At 44.1% G+C, this 19,101-nt stretch overlaps 1 protein-coding gene across 4 annotated transcripts in view; it reads left to right on the forward strand.

Moving 5' to 3' along the window:
• Nucleotides 1-19,101, forward strand: part of LOC137412533 (plastin-2) — a 220,229-nt gene that overhangs the window by 172,589 nt on the left and 28,539 nt on the right. For all 4 annotated transcript variants that reach the window (XM_068097857.2, XM_078767613.1, XM_078767612.1 and 1 more), the window contains one exon: nucleotides 13,255-13,333. In XM_068097857.2, the coding sequence (XP_067953958.1) occupies nucleotides 13,255-13,333 (79 nt within the window). The remainder of the gene's footprint in view (nucleotides 1-13,254; nucleotides 13,334-19,101) is intronic.

Consider the following 19,101-nt stretch of genomic DNA (forward strand, 5'->3'; position numbering starts at 1 on the left):
CCCCAACCCTTGAATGACATGCGATAAAACAGTAAAAAGTGGTGTCAATCTTGGGCATCCAACAAAGGCATGAAAAAGAGTTTCCTGGGCATCACAAAAAGGGCACTTTTCAAGGACATGTGGACACATTCGGTGTATCAAAACGTTTGAGGGTAAAATGTGATGTGCCAATCGCCACTGCAAGTCTCCGGAGCGTTTGGCAACGGGTACCTTGTACATAACAAGCCAGTTTATCGAAGTAGAATGAGTAGTCTGGAGCATTCTTCTCCAGTGCACTTGTGGTTCTGCAGGTCTATCAGAAACAAGGGTTTTGACACACATACCATAAACACAGGATTTTCCCATCAACTTAAAGGAGGTGAAACCTTGAAAAAGAAGCAAAAGCTCTGGAAAGGGGCGTTGGGATAAGAGGGGGCCAGCTTCCACCTGTGGAGCCCATTTTAGCTTGGTTTGCTTGAAAAAGCGCAGAATCACAGAAAATATCCTCCCAACGACCCGAATGGACCTAACTCCAGTGGCCACAGTGACATCAGCAGCTGGTTTCCACTTGTAAGGAGGAGGGGTTCTAAAATCTTTAACCTTGGTGCATCCAACATCAATAAACTTTTGTATAAAGGTGCGATCACTGCAGACCCCTTCAAAAATGGGGTTTAAAAAGATTGGCTCGTTTAAGAACATTTCAAGGGAATAATTACTGTTATCACGGCGAACGGTAACCGCCTGCCATGCCTCCAGCACACTCCTGTAGAACAGGGGGACTGATGCCATATCGACTTTCTTGGTGCCAATAAGGAACAGCTCCTGATCGTAGCCGAGTCTCCCTGCTTGCCGAAGCAGGCAGTGAGCCAATGCCTTCCACGAGACATCAGTGTACAGCAGTCGACGAAGCGACAGGAAGCGAAAAGCCATAACTTTACTGGTAATGGCAATCAGACCCTGTCCTCCTTCAGCAACGGGTAGGTTTAACACACCAGGTTTGAGCCAGTGCTCCCCCCCCCCTCCCAGAAGAAGTCAATAAAAATAGATTGCAGTTATTTAAGAATAAAATCCGGGGGCTGCAGTGCCATAAAAACGTGCCAAAGCATCGATGCTGCAAGGTTATTTATAATGAGGGTTCGGCCCCGATAGGAGAGTTGACAGAGTAAGCCCTTCCATTTTAGCAGCCGCCTCTCAGTTTTAGTTATGAGAGATTCCCAGTTTCTCAGAATGAAGTTTTCGGTACCAAGGTAAAGAACGCCATCCCATGCCCATTCGAGTTGCTCCGGTAGAGTCGGAGGAGTGGCGCCATTTCGGGGACCAGGGTAGAGAGCTCTGCTCTTTTTCCAATTCACTTTTGCTGAACTTGCCAAACTGAATTCATGGACGCATTGGACCAGGGCCAAGTGGTCCTCATCTGAGTGAACGATTGCACAAAGATCGTCTGCATAAGCAATCACCTTGAACGGGTTCGCAGTTGGTTGAAGAACGAAACCAGGAAGACGTGCGCGCAAACGAACGAGCAAAGGCTCAATCGCGAGGGAGTACAGGAGGCCGGAAAGAGGGCAACCTTGACGAATGCCTCTACTAGCTGGGAAAGGCTGACATAAAATGTTGTTAACTTTTGCTAAACTAAAAATGTTATTATACAGTAGCTGTACGTGAGAGATAAAAAATTCACCAAAACCAAACCCCCGTAAAACAGAGAAAATATAAAAGTGATCAATGGCATCAAAGGCCTTTTCTTGATCGAGGAACACCAGACCAACATTTCTTTGTTCGAGAGAGTAGATATCAATCATGTCACGAACAATAAAGATACTGTCGTGAATTGACCTTTTAGGGACACAGTAAGATTGATCTGGGTGTATGATCTCCCCAATCACGCTCTGAGCTGGTTGGTGAGAGCCTTGGAAAAGATTTTATAATCCACGCATAGCAAGGATATCGGACGCCAATTTTCCACCCGATGCAGATCTCCCTTCTTGGGTATTAGGGCAAGCACCGCTCTACGGCAGCTGAGTGGCAGTTGGTTGAGTCGTAAACTGTCAGAAAATATTTCCAACAGTTCCGTCCCAAAGAGATCCCAGAAAGCTTTGTAGAACTCTACGGGGAGTCCATCCAAGCCAGAGGCTTTTCCATTCGGCAAGGCTTGCAGTGCGACAAACAGTTCCTCCATCGTTATTTTTCTGTCCAGCTCTTGACGTGCAGTAGCTGACAAGGTGGGCAAGGACGCGGTTAAAGAATGCACCATTTCGTCATCAATGTCTTTCATACAATACAGATCAGAGAAGTAATCTTTAACCAGGGTTATAATGCCCTTGTGATCCTTTATCATATTGCCCTGCACAGTCCGTAACAAGGTGAGCTGCTCGCTACCCTTTGAAGTGTGTTCAATTCGAAAGAAGAAACTAGAAGGCACGTCCAGATGACGCAAATTCTCCACACGGAGACGAACCATGGCACCTCTAGCTTGTTTTACACATAGCCTGTTGAGAATAGCTTTCTTTTTGGCCAATGAAAGATTCGTTTCCATTGTGTTGGAAGGTGACAGATGGCTTTGCAAAGCTAAAATTTCTTTTTCAATAACACTTTTAAAGAGAGACTCATCTTTTGTACAAAAGAATCTATACTGCTGACAAAAGGTTTTAATTTGCGCCTTAGCATTATCCCACCATTGATTGAGGGAAGAAAAAGAAGGTTTCCGCAAAAGCAGTGTGTCCCAGAAAGCCCGGAAGGCTTTAAGGAAAGCTTGATCCTCTAAAAGGTCCACATTAAAAATGCAATGTGCAGCTCCATAGTTCCGTATCGGAGAGAGAAGAGAAAAGGTGACCATGTGATGATCGGAGAAACCGATTGGTAAAATTTGCACATTGCCCATCATGTTAAGAGAGTTACTATTTATGTAAACACGATCTAGCCGAGCGAAGGAAAGCCGACCGTCAAGACAGCGACACCATGTATACTGGCGTATGAGGGGGTTGTGAAGTCTCCACGCATCAACGAAAGAGAATTTAGATAAAACCCTTGCCAGTGGGATGGTACTAGCTAGATGAGGTTCTTTACCGTTCCGGTCCATGGCAGAGTCTAGAGTACAATTAAAATCCCCACTCAAGCAAACAAGACTATTAAAATCTACATGAGTCAGTCAGTGAGTGATGTTTCTAACTGTGTGAAGAAGGTGACCCTGTCAGTGCTGTCACTGGGTGAGTAGACATTAAAAAGTGTGTGCCTGTAACCATTGAAGGTGAAAGAGACACAAATTAGGTACCCCTTAATTATGTCTTCAAAAACAATGTCAGTTTGGAGGAAAGAAGATGAGAAGAATATAGCTACCCCGGCTCTAGGGCAAGCCAAGCTACTGAAAAACCATTGGCCGTTCATCAACCTTCGCCATTGGCTTTCGCACGAAGGACTGCATCTCGTCTCCTGTAAAAGCATGACATCAATATGCTTTTCCTCAGTGAGTAATTTCACCTGGGTCTTGCGCAATGGGGACCGCCCCCCATTGATATTCAAGGTAGCTACAGAAAAGGTCATGTGAAGAAGAAGGAGAAGGGGTTATATAGTGGAAGGTTGGTCTACTTGTAGCTCTTCCTTCACTTTGACGATGTACTTCTTGAGGCGGTATACTTCTCGTTCCCCAACTCCGAACTGGCTGGACTTCAGTACGAGATATTTCCCGGATGTTATGAAGATTTTTAGGTCTGGAAAGAAATCTTTCACCTTTACTCGCCTCTTCCGAAAAGTGTCTTTCAGGAATTTTAGAATTTCTGCAGGTGTGATGCCCGGATCACCCTCCGGCCCATGAGACAACAACAATTCGTTCCAAGCCTCGATGCTGATGCCAGACGTGAGGGATAAGGCTCCATCGGAGTCATAGTCCAATTGATCAGCGTGAGTCTCACCCTCTAACGATAAAGCAGGCGCCGGTGCAGCAGATGCTGCATGTGCCATCCCCTGAATGTCTGCAGGTTTTGGACGCATCTGCAAGTCAGACAATGATGCAACAGGTGTTGCAAGATTCACCTCTTCATGACCCGCTATCGTCATGCCACGCTCCGGAATTATAAGAGGCGTTTCAAAGACAGAACTTGTATATGTCTTGAGGGCACAGCCTGGGACATCCTGAGGCACAACCTCCTCAGGTGCGCCATGCCCAGCTGATACAGAAACTGCGCATTCCATGTCTGCGCAGCCCAGGACATTCTGAGGCACGACCTCCTCAGGTCCCTCACGCCCCGCATAGACAGAAACTGTACATTCCGCACAGCCCTGGACATTCTGAGGCACGCCCTACTTAGGTGCCTCACGCCCCGCACAGACAGAGACTGTACATTCTATGTCAGCACAGCCCGGGGCATTCTGAGGCACGACCTCTTCAGGTGCCTCATGCCCCGCACAGACAGAAACTGTGCATTCCATGTCCGCACAGCCCAGGCCATTCTGAGGCACGACCTCCTCAGGTTCCTCACGCCCCGCAGAGACGGAGGCTAAAATAGGCTCTGTAGGTCCATTATTGTCATCACAAGCAGCTCTTTCACTCTGATTCATTAATTCTCTATCATCATCAGGAGTTAGAGATGCAAATCTATTGTGTAAGGCTATGCCGGTAACACAAGGAGCCACCTCAATGAGGGGTCCATTGTTGTTTCCAGTCAACACAATCTTTTTTGAATCCCTCGTTGCTGCTTCGTCATTAACGTTCGGCCGTTTGTGCTTCTTCCGAGCAGTAACAACAGTGAAACCTTCATCATCCACGGAGAAATCCCTCACTGCTGCTGTCGATGTCGACGGCTGATTGTCCACAGCATTACCAGGTGCCGCCTGTTTAGGCGTGCCCACGGGGACAGTTACCTTCGTACAGGTATCTCTCGCTGCTGCCGTCGATGTGGATGGCTGATCGTCCGCAGCATTACCAGGTTCTGCCTGCTCGGTTGTTCTCACGGGGACAGTTACCTTCGTGAAGGCACCTTTAACATGTCCGTGTTGCCCGCAAATGAAACAGGTCGTCGTTTCGGTCGACACATATATTTGATAGTTATGACCATTGAGTGACAGCGTCATGGTCGCATTAAGCATCTGAGCGTTGTCTTTGAGGATAATATAACAATGACGCCGGAAGGTCATGATGTGTCGGAGCGAGGCGTCTGCTCGAAGTCGCAGGGGAATCATCGATATCCGGGACACGACGGTGCCGAAACTATTAAGCGAAGAGACAATGTGCTCGCTTTTTATAAAGGGCGGTAAGTTCGACAAAATGATTCGGACCGCAGGTGTGTCCATCGGACTTATATAAATGCCCTGGGGTAAGGACAGACCGTGTTCCACCACCTCATTAACGAGGTGTTCCTTTGATACAAAGACCACAATTCTGTGGTTCATCCTGGAGGCAGCGAGGACATTATCCAGGCCGACAATGTTACCAATACTGGTTACCACGTCCTCGACACTCACTCCGTCAGGCGGGCAAGCAATAAGCCCGTGTTTGCGAGTCAATGACTCGTACCTGCTATTGTGCAAACGAACGTTCGCCATAGGTATAAATAAATGAAACTAAAGAAACGGTTTCGAAATAAAATAAAGAGAACCTGTCGCGAGCAAAATCTGCAGACGAAGGTAAAAGGAAAGTAAAAATAATGAAAAGCCGATTGCCGACTATGGGAAAACATGGCAAGCAGAGCAGAGGCCCGAAGAACACAAGGTTCTTTCGGCCTTGCACACAAACTCACCGTGCACGCTCTCTCTCTCTCCTGTCTCAACAAAAAAAGGAAACACGGGGAAAACTTCACAAACACGAACAAGGACACAGAGGGAATGAGATGGGGATAGGAAAGACGCCAACACAGCACAGTACTCACACCTCAGCGCACACAGCCGCCATGACGCCACGCCCGACGAGAGAGAGAGAGAGAGAGAGAGAGAGAGAGAGAGAGAGAGAGAGAGAGAGAGAGAGAGAGAGAGAGAGAGAGAGAGAGAGAGAGAGAGAGAGAGAGAGAGAGAGAGAAGAAAGAAAGAAAGAAAGAAAGAAAGAAAGAAAGAAAGAAAGAAAGAAAGAAGAGAGAGAGAAAGAAAAAGAAAGAAAAAGAAAGAAAAAGAAAGAGAGTTTTGAAGTCCTTTTATTATCAAAATAATACAAAAAAATGTATTTATATCTTCACACCAATCATAAATACATGAAAAAGCAATGAAACGAAAAGATTACAGAAGTATCACGGCACACAATTTGCCAAAATAAACCATTAACTTTATACAACCTACAAAAATATTCCCAGTTGGTTCTCACGAACCTCACACAACCCTTCATGACACCAAGTATTGGTGAATTCATCAAGATTGTTTGCATCCTTATAGAAACAAAACTCTAGTTTAAGTCTTGCTGACACGAGGGCATTGAAAAACAACATTACATTGCATTCCCCGGCAGGTTTACCGTTCAATTTCTCCCTTCTTGAGAGATATATTGCCAGCTTGGCTGTTGCGACAAGAAACCTCATTAACATATTTTCCTTGCTTGACTTGGCATTAAAGCCGAAAATAAAAGAACACAACGAGAAAACAACCTTCATTCTGTGTGCCACAAGATTAAACCACCGAAACAAAGGAACCAATCTCACACAATTAATGAAGGCGTGGAACACGTCCTCCGTACATATGCAGAATGGGCAACATGTGGATGTAGGAGAGAAATGGTTGATTAACTTATTGGAGGGGACTATCCAGTGGATCAGTCTCCATTGGAGATCACCAGATCTTTTACTTATGAGCTTGCTATACATGGAGTTCCATACAGGTTCAGAGGGGGGTCCCACAGGCAACAGTCTCTTCCACCGGATTATTCCATTTAGCGGCGTATCCCCCAGCAGTAACTTGACACATGACTTGTATAGCTCTTTACTGCTAGTCTCTTGAAAGGGGCTTATCCCCATGCTAACCGGGGGTAAGTCTTCCAACTTGAAGTGCACCAGTAACCCAGGAAAAACCCACTCATCATGCAATGGTTCGAGCTCGTGGGACCAGCATACTCTCAGCCGTACCCCTATTCGTATCACCTCTCTCAACACTTTTGCAGTCACTCTTTCGGACCGAATTCCTGCTAGCTTGGCTACTTCTCGAGCTGATTTCCACCTGCAACCTGAAACTTGCCGGAGGTGCCATACTTTTGTGATGCCGGCAATTATGAAATGCTGGCAGAGGTCCCTACTTTTGGGTATGTTTGGGAAAAGCCGATTGCAGAACAAAGGCTCTTGTGCAAACATATGGATGTCGTAGTTGTCTTCTTGACGGCACACTGTGAGGTTCTGCCAAGCATTCAACACACTCTGATAAAAAACAGGAAGAGGAGATGTGTCAACTTGTTGAAGCAGGACCAAGAAACATTTGCGGCCATATCCCAGCCCGCCAGCTTGCCGCAAAATGTGGGTGGCCAAAACATGGTTTGGTAATTGTTCTTTCACCAAAAGTTTTTGCACAGTGCATAGCCGAAAGGCCATTATGCGGCTCTTGATGTCGACCATACTCTGGCCACCCTCGGCCAATGGACGGCATACAACGTTTGGCCGTAACCAGTGATGCCCTCCCCAAAAGAACTCCAACAGTTGCCTTTGCACTTCCTTCACCAAGCCTTCTGGTGGTTGCAGGCAGATGAATCTGTGCCACAAGAAGGAGGCGACGAGGTTCTTGACTACCAAAACTCGGCCCTTATACGAAAGGTGAGGCAGGGCTCTCCTCCATCTACTCAATCTCTTTTTTACGCGTTCAGCGACACCTTCCCAGTTTTTCTGGCCGTACTGTGGGGATCCAAGGAACACTCCAAGATAGCGAACACCTCCATCCACCCACTTTAAACTTGCAGGAAGGTGTATTGGCGGGTCTTGCGCCATTCTAGATGCACTGTCCCTGACAGAGGGAACCCATAGCGCTTTGCTCTTTTCCCAGTTGCACTTCAACGAGGAAGCTAAACCAAACAAATGTAGGCACTTAGCCAGAGCTGCAATGTCGTTATTGTTTTTAACAATGATTGCAACATCATCAGCATACGCCGATACGACAACTGGAGGATGATCAGGAGATATACTCATTCCAGAAACGTTATTCCTTAGTAACACGAGAAGTGATTCCATTACAAGGGTGAACAGTAAGCCGGAGACAGGGCAACCTTGCCTTACCCCCCTTTGAACCTGTATGGGAGAACAAAGCTCATTGTTCACCTTAACTAAACTGAATATATTGTTGTACAATAAAGCAATATAAGTTCTGAAATTATCTCCAAATCCACAGGCTTCAAGCACATGATTCAAAAAGACATGATCGATGCTATCAAAAGCCTTTTCTAAATCAAGAAAAATTATACCAAAGTCATTCTGCACACAGTTGCCATCTATGAGATCTCTAATGAAAAATATGTTATCATACATAGATCTACCTGGAATACAATAACTCTGATCAGGGTGAACCAAATCGCAAATTACCCTTTTAGCTCGATTCGCCAGAACCTTTGAAAGGATTTTATAATCAGTGCATAGTAGAGAAACAGGTCTCCAATTCTTCATTTGTCGCAAATCACCAGCCTTTGGAAGAAGGGACATCACCGCTCTTCTCAAACTTAAAGGCAATTCTCCATGAGTCAGTGATGATTCAGGAACATGCATCAGTTCTGGACCTAATAGTTCCCAAAATTCCACATAAAATTCAGCCGGCAGACCATCGATTCCAGGGGCTCTTCCCGAGTCCATTCCAGCCAGGGCTTGCGTTAACTCCTCGAGCGTAATTGGCGAGTCCATATCCAGCCGCTGGGACTCGGTTAACGAGGATAGGTGAGAGGTTAAAAGTCTCATTGTTTCATCACAAACAACCTGTTTTGAAAACAGTTTGGAAAAGAAGTCCTGAACACATAACCGTCTGTCTCTGGGATTTACAACGACAGCTCCGCCAGGATTAATTACAGAAAAAATGTTCTTGGGTGCTTTACTGACAGAGTCCAGACGAAAAAAAGCTTTACTAGGGGTATCTAAAACCTTTAAGTTCTTAACCCTTAGTCTGAGCAACAACCCTGCTGCTTTCTCCTGGATTAACTCTCTCAGCTGAGTCTTCTTTTCTAGTAATAACTGGAAGTTTCTTGCATTATTCTTTTTAGCAAGTTTACCTTCGAGCTGTACAATGTCAGCTTCCAAACAAGTCATTGTTATATTCTTAACATTTGTAATGTTTGCTCTAAACTGTTGACAAAACACCCGAATCTGGGCTTTCAGATTGTCCCACCAAAGATTAACTGAAGAAAAAGAGGCCTTTCTTTGGATTTGATTAGCCCAGAAAACTTGGAAGGCTTCTTTAAATAGACCATCTTCTAGAAGACTGGTATTAAATTTCCAGTATGCACTTTTATTTATTGACTGAGGAAAAAGAAACCCCATGGTTACTAAATGATGGTCTGAGAATATTGACGGAAAATAATCTGGAGAGACTATAGCGTTTCTAAAAGGTGAGTTTATATACCATCGGTCGAGTCTCGCAAAGGACACTCTTCCTCTGGTGATGCGGCTCCAGGTGAACTGAGGTTCATTGGGGAAAAGTACCCTCCATACATCTAGCAAACCCACCCGAGAAAGGAAAAGGGATAAATCAATACATGATTCGGGATGAGGTTCTGCCGAGTTCCTGTCCATTACAGGTTCATAGGTACAGTTAAAATCACCCCCGATACACACACATTGGTTTAGATCAACTGTCTGCAGGTGATTAATCACAGATGCAAAGAAAGCTTTCCGTTCTGTGCTCTCACTTGGTGCGTACACATTGAATAATGTGAAATGGAAATTATTAACCTCCAGTTCAAGAGAGCTGAATCGGCCTTTAACAATCTCCTGGAAGAGGATTGACTCAGGTACTAGCCCTGGTTGAAGTACGAAAGCAACACCTGCCGAAAAGGAAGACAGGTTGCTAAAAAAGCACTGTCCCCCAAAAACGCGACACCAATCATATTCTACGTTTTGGGTGATGTGCGTTTCCTGCAGTAAAAGTACATCGACATTTTTGCGCCGAAACAAACTTTGCACTTGAGCTTGGCGGTTTGGGTTTGCACCTCCACCGTTAATGTTCAAGGTGCCAAAGGTAATTTGCTTCATTCCTTATCAAAAGGTTTGATTGGGTTTTGCGAAATCTCAAGACTGGCTTTTGTAATAAATTTCCTGAGTCGGTGAAATTGTGACCTTGTTAGTGGAAATTCTTTGCCCTTTCTTGTTATTTCCTTTGCTGATTGAATAAATGAACCTAAATCAGGAAATGTATCCCTGATAACTACATTTCGCTGTCTGTAGGTTTCATTCAGAAAGGAGAGTACGAGTTGAGGAGATATCATTGGCTGACTCAACTGAGACTGAGACAACTCAGGCACCTCCTCATCCTCATCAGATTCCGACAAGTCTGACAAGGTCCCTCCAGGATCGAGGATGTCGGCCTCCGTGGTCACTATGGGAATTGTCAGTATCTCTGGGGATTCGCTGGAGAGCTCCACTGTGCAATCCACGATGCCATGGTGATATTTGTGCTCGTCAGAAGTTGAAGCCTCGGTTTCATCCTCTTGTGGAGCACAATCTACCGAATCGATGAGCGACTCGGTGACACAGTTTTGAATCTGCATCGGTAGAGCAGCACTGCAGAGGGATGAGTCAGTCACTGTCTGCTCGTTCACAGTGACTGATGTCAATGATCGTAATGGTTCGTTAGAGGGTTTATCAACGTATTCAGCGTTGCAACTTATTTCACCCATATAGAAATTGGCGTCCACAGAGTTTGTACACAAACTTTCAGACATATTATCCTCAATTGCAGCACCCGATTCACCATCATTTTTTTCAAACCCGATGGAAGCATGAGGAACACATTGAGGTGTGTGTTCAGCTACACTGGCCTTCTCCAATACCACCTTTTTTGGATTACTGGTAGAAAAATTATCAACCGACGCCCTTCGTTTTTTAGAACCAATAATAGGGTCCTCCTCCATTCCTTCACTACATGAGGGAATCGCAGCAAAGGTTGTGCGAGTTGGGGTCGCTTCGGTTTCTGTGACAGGAAGTGAAGTGCGATCGTTTTCTAGACTCGGGATATGCGCATCGATGCTGCTATTGTTCGTCTCACTGCAGGAGGGAACAGCAGGAACCGGTAAACTCACAGGATTAACTCCAGTCGGTTGAATAGGAACACGAGTATTATCATTTTTACAATCGGTGTATGCGTGGCCATTTTCCCCACACTTTGAACACGAAACCTTGGGACAAAAACGTTTAACGTGACCAAAGGCTCCACAGTGAAAACACGTTAGTGAGGCTGACGAGGCGTACATTTGATACTCCCGATCGTCGGATTTTACTTTAAATGAAATATTTAACCCTGTATCATCACCACGATCGGGAAGTACCATGTAAACTTGGCGACGGAAACTCATAACGTGTTTTATCCTCTCGTCTCGGCTCTTCAGAGGGATCATGGACATTCTCGACACAGCTGTTCCATAACGAGAAAGGACTGACATTAGTTTGTCGTTTGATATAAATGGTGGTACGTTTGATACAACGATTTTCATCGCTGGAGTATCCATGGGGGACGCTAACATAAAAACACCACCTTCTGTGGTTAAACCTGCACTCACGACGTCGTGAACAAAGCTTTCTTCGGACAGGAAAATAACAACTTTTTGATTCATTCGTGAGGCAGCTCGGACATGCTCGCACCCGATTATTTTCCCCACTGCGAGTACCACATCCTCAGTGAGGACTCCTTCTGGTGGAACACACACAAATGCATGCTTCCTCGTTAGGCTATCGAACGCCTCTAACCGAGAGCGTGCATTCGCCATACCAGCGAATTCAACACCCCCCACTTGTCCGAACCGGACAAGAAGGTATCAAACCTAAATAATCGAACTAAAGTAAGTAATAAACGTGCATTATAAGCACAAAAATGGCTTACAAAACGCCGTCGAAGCCAGGAGGCCGCACCCAAAATGGGCCCGCTCTCAATCCTCTCTCTCTCGAAGACAAAGGTGTAGAACGGATGAAAACAAAATGCCAAAGTACACAGGATAGGAGATAGGAAGGAGAGGGAGGGGGGGGGGGGCAGGGTAGGGCAGGAGAGGAGGAAAACTCACAAATAACTCACGACAACACAGAGCAGTTGCTCACAGCCGCCATGACATGAGAGAGAGAGAGAGAGAGAGAGAGAGAGAGAGAGAGAGAGAGAGAGAGAGAGAGAGAGAGAGAGAGAGAGAGAGAGAGAGACACACACAGAAAGAGAGAGAGAGAGAGAGAGAGAGAGAGAGAGAGAGAGAGAGAGAGAGAGAGAGAGAGAGAGAGAGAGAAAGAGAAAGAGAAAGAGAAAGAAAGAAAGAAAGAAAGAAAAAAAAAGAAAAAAAAAAGGGTCAGTCCATGGGGACCGATCGGCACTGAGACCGTGACCGTGCGTCTCTGACGAATCCGGGCAGCAGGGAAGAATGGGGAAGATTTGGCCCCCGACTTGCATTGCGGCGTACAACCACCTCGAAGAGGCGTCCCTGATAGTTGTTGCGGTTGTTGATACTGTTGGATATGACGATCGACAGGGGCATGTGGAAATAAAACAGTTGATCTCGAACCCTTCGTCTGGCTCATAACAAATCCTGCAGGGGTGCAATATATATGTCCTAATTTACGATATTTTATATGTTTTTATTGATGTACATGCGAAATAACAAATGCAATGAAAAAAGGAGCACGACCAGTTACAGGACCACAACAGAACAACAGAACAACATAACAGGGAGCGGGACTGGTGGGGTGGGAGGGGGATGTTAAGCTGGCTGTCTTTTCTGCCTGTATTTCCTACCAAAAAATTCAAAGTGCCCTTTCAGAAAGAGTAGGCCATTGTGTGCCTGTACCTTGGCGAAATTCACTATTCTTGCCTTTCCTACACCTGCAGAAAATATTGACTGTACAAGGTTGTGATTCATACTGGAACATCAAAATGGAAAATGACTTGGTGGTTTCCATAATGGAAAACTGAATATGTTGTACATTAAGGGAACTGATGAAACTTTGAATTGACATTTTTGACCTCGTTCGTACCTTGTAATACAATTATTGGCTATCCTATTTTACTTATTGTACATACAGTAGTTGTCACCCAATTGTAATGTACTTACAGTACACAACATGGCAACAATGGTATCCGAGTTTTGATGCTTGAAGTTGCCGAGTTCCTTTTCAGATATGGAGGAATTCCCAGTAAAGACAATTTCAATTGCAGGTGAGACGCGAGAGGAAAGAACCTTTCGGAATTGGATGAACTCGCTTGGCGTATCACCCTACATTAACCACCTGTACAGGTAATATATTATCTTTTCTTTCTGAATATGTTGTCGCATGCTTGCGGATCGCAACTGTCCTGAAGCACACTCAAGTGACCATGTTCAAGAAGGTAGCAACCTCACCATGCATTACAGCCGGTTGTGGCCCAGATTCCGAGCAGTTGGATAAAACAGCCATTTAACCAAATTGTGATTGAAATCGCAATTTACACAGATTGCCTTAAAACCATCCTTAACTAAGCAATGTATTCAAAAGCATCTGTTCACTATGTATGTTCACTGCATCCAGGGCAGCAGTCACAATATTTGATAGGAGAGAGCAAAGGGGGGGGGGGGGGGGGGGGGGGGTGGAGTTTGAGATGATATAATCCATGCAATGAGTGACTTGATGGTGTGCTAAGCAGTAGAGGCAATTGCAACGACAAATTTAGGAAAATGGTAATTGTGAACCGGATGATGAAGTGGTACCAGAAGGCAATGTTATGAGATCTGTGTAGCACAATGGTGCTGAGAATAGGTGCTCTGTTCAGCGTCTCTCGGTGCATTTACACGGTGTCAGCCTCACTGTGGAGGTATCACTTCCATCCCAGTCTTGTTAATCACCAGCGTGATGAACAGACTGGGAGGAGCTCACAAGCCTTGCAGAAACAGGACACCCCAAAAAAGAATGCTCCAGATAGCCGAGTCAACCCCAACAGAGTGGCAATGTTCCTACTAGAGGTGTGAATGGCAATGTTCCTACTAGACTCTGATGAACGCCGAGCATTTGAAAGATCCTCATTTTCAAGGAATAATTCCCCCACCCCAGAATACGATACAAAGGGAGAATCACCCAAAGCATGACTCAATGCGATCCCAACAAAGTGATTTCACCAACTTCTCTTTTTCTTGAACTGATTCCTCTCTCTGTCAATGTTGTGTGCATCTCTCAGTCCTCAGTTGTATTGTTTTGTTGTTTCTGGCTTACAGCGCCCCAATGATGGTTCAACATGGTCCACTATGGTCCAACATGGTTCATTTTTCAATTTTCCCAAATTTCCAAATTTTCCAAAAAAAGTATTTAATTTTCAATTTTTTTTAATTTTCAATTTTCCAAATTTTTTTTATTTCATTTTCAATTTTCCAATTTTTTCACTGATATAATTTTTTCAATTATATAATTTCCCCAATTTTTTAATTTTCCCAAGTCCTCGCTCACACCATGTGTGTGTGGATAATTATAGATCTAAATATGGTTTAACCATTGATATCTGAAAATTAGTTAGGCCTATTTTGGCTATTGACAGAACATCGGTGTTAAGGAGAAGTATAATGAGTAATTTATTATATACTAGCAGAAGTACCTGGCATTGCCGGGTGGGGGAGGAGAGGGGAGGGGAACGGGGGGGGAGGGGAGAAGAGGGGGGAGGGGAGAAGAGGGGGAGGGGGAGGGGAGAGGGGAGAAGAGGGGGAGGGGGAGGGGGAGAGGGGAGAAGAGGGGGGAGGGGGAGGGGGAGAGGGGAAAAGAAGGGGGATGGGGAGGGGGAGGGGGGGAGGGGGAAGAGGGGGGGATGGGGAGGGGGAGGGGGAGAGGGGAGAAGAGGGGGGGATGGGGAGGGGGAGGGATGGAGGGGGGAGGAGGGTGGGAGGGGGAAGGGGAGTGGAGGGGAATGGGGGGGGGGAGGGGAGGAGAGGGGGGAGGGGAGAAGAGGGGGGAGGGGGAGGAGTAGGGGGGATGGGGGGAGGAGGGGAGGGGTGGGGGTGGGGTAGGGGGAGGGGGTGGGGAAGGGGTGGGGCAGAAAGGAAGGGGTAGGGGGGAAAGGGAGGGGCATGGGGGAAAGGGAGGGGGTGGGGGAGGGGTGGAAAGGAAGGGGTAGGGGGGAAGGGAGGGGCATGGGGGAGGGGAAGGGGTAGGGCAGAAAGGAAGGGGTAGGGGGAAAGGGAGGAGCATGGGGGAAAGGGAGGGGGATGGGGGAAAGGGAGGGGGAGGAGAAGGGAGGGGAGGGGAGGGGAGGGGGAGGGGAGAGGGTAGGGTTGAGGGGGAAGGGTAGGGGGAGGGGAGGGGGGAAAGGGAGGGGAGCGGGAGGGAGGGGGAGGAGGGAAGGGGAGGGGAGGGATGTAGATGGTTACTGGCAATTGATCACATCCACAAATGATGTAATCCACACAATTTATGTACTTTACATAACGTTAATAGGAATACATGGCCGTGTAGATGGGAAATACAGTTTGTTTGAAATAAATCACAAATATCAGATGAAAGTGAAAAAAAACCTATGTGGTGTGAATGGCAATGTTCCTCGCTGAAATGTGAAAAAACTGAATTACGTGCGAATGCATAACTGTGAGATTATGGCGGCAAAGTTGGAACATCACGTGATCGCTCTGAGCGAATAAGCGCGCTGCTCTGCGACCAGCTGAGATTCCGTGTATAATGTTCCTCGCTGAAATGCGCTGAGGTAAATATGAATAAAAAATTCGATATATTTTCACTTTTATGTTTTGGCTAACTCGCTCGCGAACCTGACGAAGATCCTGAGCAAGGATCGCTACGTTATGCTAACGCTACGTTAGCTACGCTACGTTCGCTACATTATGGCTAAAAATATGGATCTAAAGATGAAAGAAAAAAAAACCTACGTGGTGTGAATGGCAATGTTCCTCGCTGAAATGTGAAAAAACTGAATTACGTGCGAACGCATAACTGTAAGATTATGGCGGCAAAGTTGGAACATCACGTGATCGCTCCGAGTGAATCAGCACGCTGCTCTGCCATTCCGGTCATAATATTCCTCGCTGAAATGCACTGAGGTAAAAATATGGTTAAAAAATATTATGAAATAAATTTTTAGGGCGACCATGTTCATGCCAAATATCAAGTTCGTGAGCCTCTCCGTTTAGGAGTCTATCGGTAACATTACACACACACACACACACACAAACTGTGTTTTATATATATAGATTACTTCTAAATTTTGGATAGTTTGAATATTCAAACTACGAATAAAAAAAAAAACATTTTAATTTTATCTTTTCTGGTAATATTTTTCTTATCGTCTTTAATTTCCTGTTCTAGTTGAATTTACCTTTACCACAAGTGGACTCCAATCAAGGTGTAGAAACATCTCAAAGATGATCAAGAGAAATGGGAGGCACCTGAGCTAAATTTCAAGTGTCATAGCAAAGGGTCTGAATACTTATGTCAATGTGATATTTCAGTTTTTTCTTTTTAATAAATTTGCAAAACTTTCTAAAATCCTGTTTTCTCTTTGTCATTATGGGGTATTGAGTGTAGATTGATGAGGGAAAAAATGAATTTAAACAATTTCAGCATAAGGCTGCAACATAACAAAATGTGAAAAAAGTGAAGGGGTCTGAATACTTTCTGAATGCACTGTATACAAAGTCATGGAATACAAACCGATTTGGTAGTGGGAAGATGGGGTGGCATTACCTGTCATATAATTATTAATCTCATGTATATTTCAAAAACATAAACATTTTATATTAAAATGGAAGGAAAAAGGCTTCAAGAGAATTATAATTTTTGTATTCAAGGATACTTACAAGAAAAGGGGGGCAAAATTTTTAATTCCTTATTAATTAGAACATAGACATGGGAATTTTGTAATTTAAGGCCTGGCGCTATACAGATATTGCTGAACCCACAAATAGAGACTTGATTAAAATATTAAATAAAAATGAACTTCTCAAATTTATGAAATATAAAACTCTTTTAGAAATTGTCAACAAATCCTATTGGTATCCTATTATGAGAAAAATAATTATACATACAAGAATATCTCAAAATCCAGATGAATAAATGTATAATATTCTATGGGGAGATGCTTTAAGGGTAGCAAGGGATGAGGAAGAGAGTGAGGAAGAGAGTGAGGGAGAGAGGGAGAAAAAGGAGAATGCGGAAAGGTTGAAAAGCCTGAGGGAGGGATGGAATGAGAGGGCAAGGGAGGCCATATTAGAAACATTTACTGAACAATATATGCTTAGGGAAAAAAGAGAGAAAGAGGAGAGGGAGGAAAAATATAAAAATGTAGAAACCAGTGAGGTTAATAAGAGACTCGTGGTATTGGGAATAAAACACCCACTCACTGAGGAGGAAAATATAGAAATGCAAAGTCTACTGAAAATAATGTTTTCAAGGCCTGATCGTGGTGATTATGGTGTTAGGGATATGGAAGGGGAGAAAAGAGAGAGGGAGGAAAGGAATAAAAGGAGGCGTTGGAGAAGTCCAATGAAGAAAGTAAGAGGAAGGAGAGGAAGGAGAGGGAGGCGAGGGAGAATGGGGAAAACCTGTACGATTCGGGAACCTGTGCAGGGATTATGGAGATATTGACCCTGCACTGAGGAGGAAAGAAGAGAGTAAAAGTCTACTAAAAATATATTTAAATACAAACAATTTGGCAATAAAATAAAAAACTAAAATATAATATAGCTCATAACTGCTCAAATTATATATTTCTCAAAATAATTGGAAATTGGGAAAATTGAAAATTATTATTTAAATACAAACAAAAATAAATAAAATGTGTATTGATATTATTAACATCAATAATAAAAGTATAAAAAACTTTAAAACAGAGTATGATACATTTAATACCAAACTAAAAACTATTAATAATTGAACTATTAAATATAATAGAACTAATAAAAATATTCAGCAAAATATTCAACAGGCTAAACTATTGTTACATAATATCAAATGTGAGAAATTATTATACATTATGGATACTGGGTTTCTTATTCAAGAATAGAAGAAAATTTTACATCAACCCGTATCGCTATCAGAAAATGATAATCCTATTTTGGAAAAAAAGAAACTTCTTTTAGATAAATTTTTACTCATCAGTAAAGAAATTATGCACGTAAAATCATGGAACATTTATATTCCATATAACGATACGCAGTTTAGTATCATTTGTATAAATTGTAAAAATACAGATATAAACAATCTTGAAATAACAGATAAAACGATAAAAACATGTTTAATGTGAAACACCCAACAAATGAGTATAGATACCAATATGACCTATAAAGATTATACGAGGGTAAACGTGACAGGAAAATTTATTTATAATCGAGTTTCTCATTTTCAGGACTGTATAGCCCAATATCAAGGAAACAATATTGTAAAATACCAGATATGGTTTATCAGGCGTTAAATGAGAAATTTAACGCATAGAGACGTTTGATAAATGACAAAGAAGAGGATGTAAAATACTCAAAGATTACCAAAGCACATATCATCATGTTTTTAAAAGAATTAAAATATACAAAATATTATGATAGTGTTAATTTAATATATTGTTACGGTTTTCCGCCGCTCTTCCTACCCTTACCAAGGGGGGATTAAGCCGCTTGTTCTTTCTGGGCCGGCGTAACCGAGACTTGAAACGCCCCTTCCGGGCAAACGCAAGGTAGGGTTTCGGGACCAGGTCTCGCACGTACCTAAATACCTGCACCGCCATGGAAGCGGGGAAGCAAGCCTCGCACGAGCCACGTGTAATTTGAGTGCACCGAGCGGATTGCGTACCACATGGTCCGTGCAGTTTTCCAGTATTGGAACCCGATTCGAGCGAATCTATTCATACCACGCTTAGTCAATGATGGAAGGGACGAGACGGTCGAATAAAGGAATATCATGATTTAATTACTATTATTTACACAATGTACAATTTGGTAGAAAGCAGACACAGAGCAGAACTTTGTCAGTCTTAAATTAAACCCAGACACGGGCCCGGTCACACTCACATAGGGAAATTGCAGGTAGGCTGGTGTCCACGCGCTGC

Source organism: Myxine glutinosa, chromosome 13 (assembly GCF_964187855.1).
Source record: "Myxine glutinosa chromosome 13, kmMyxGlut1.1, whole genome shotgun sequence".
NCBI classification, from domain to species: Eukaryota; Metazoa; Chordata; class Myxini; order Myxiniformes; family Myxinidae; genus Myxine; species Myxine glutinosa.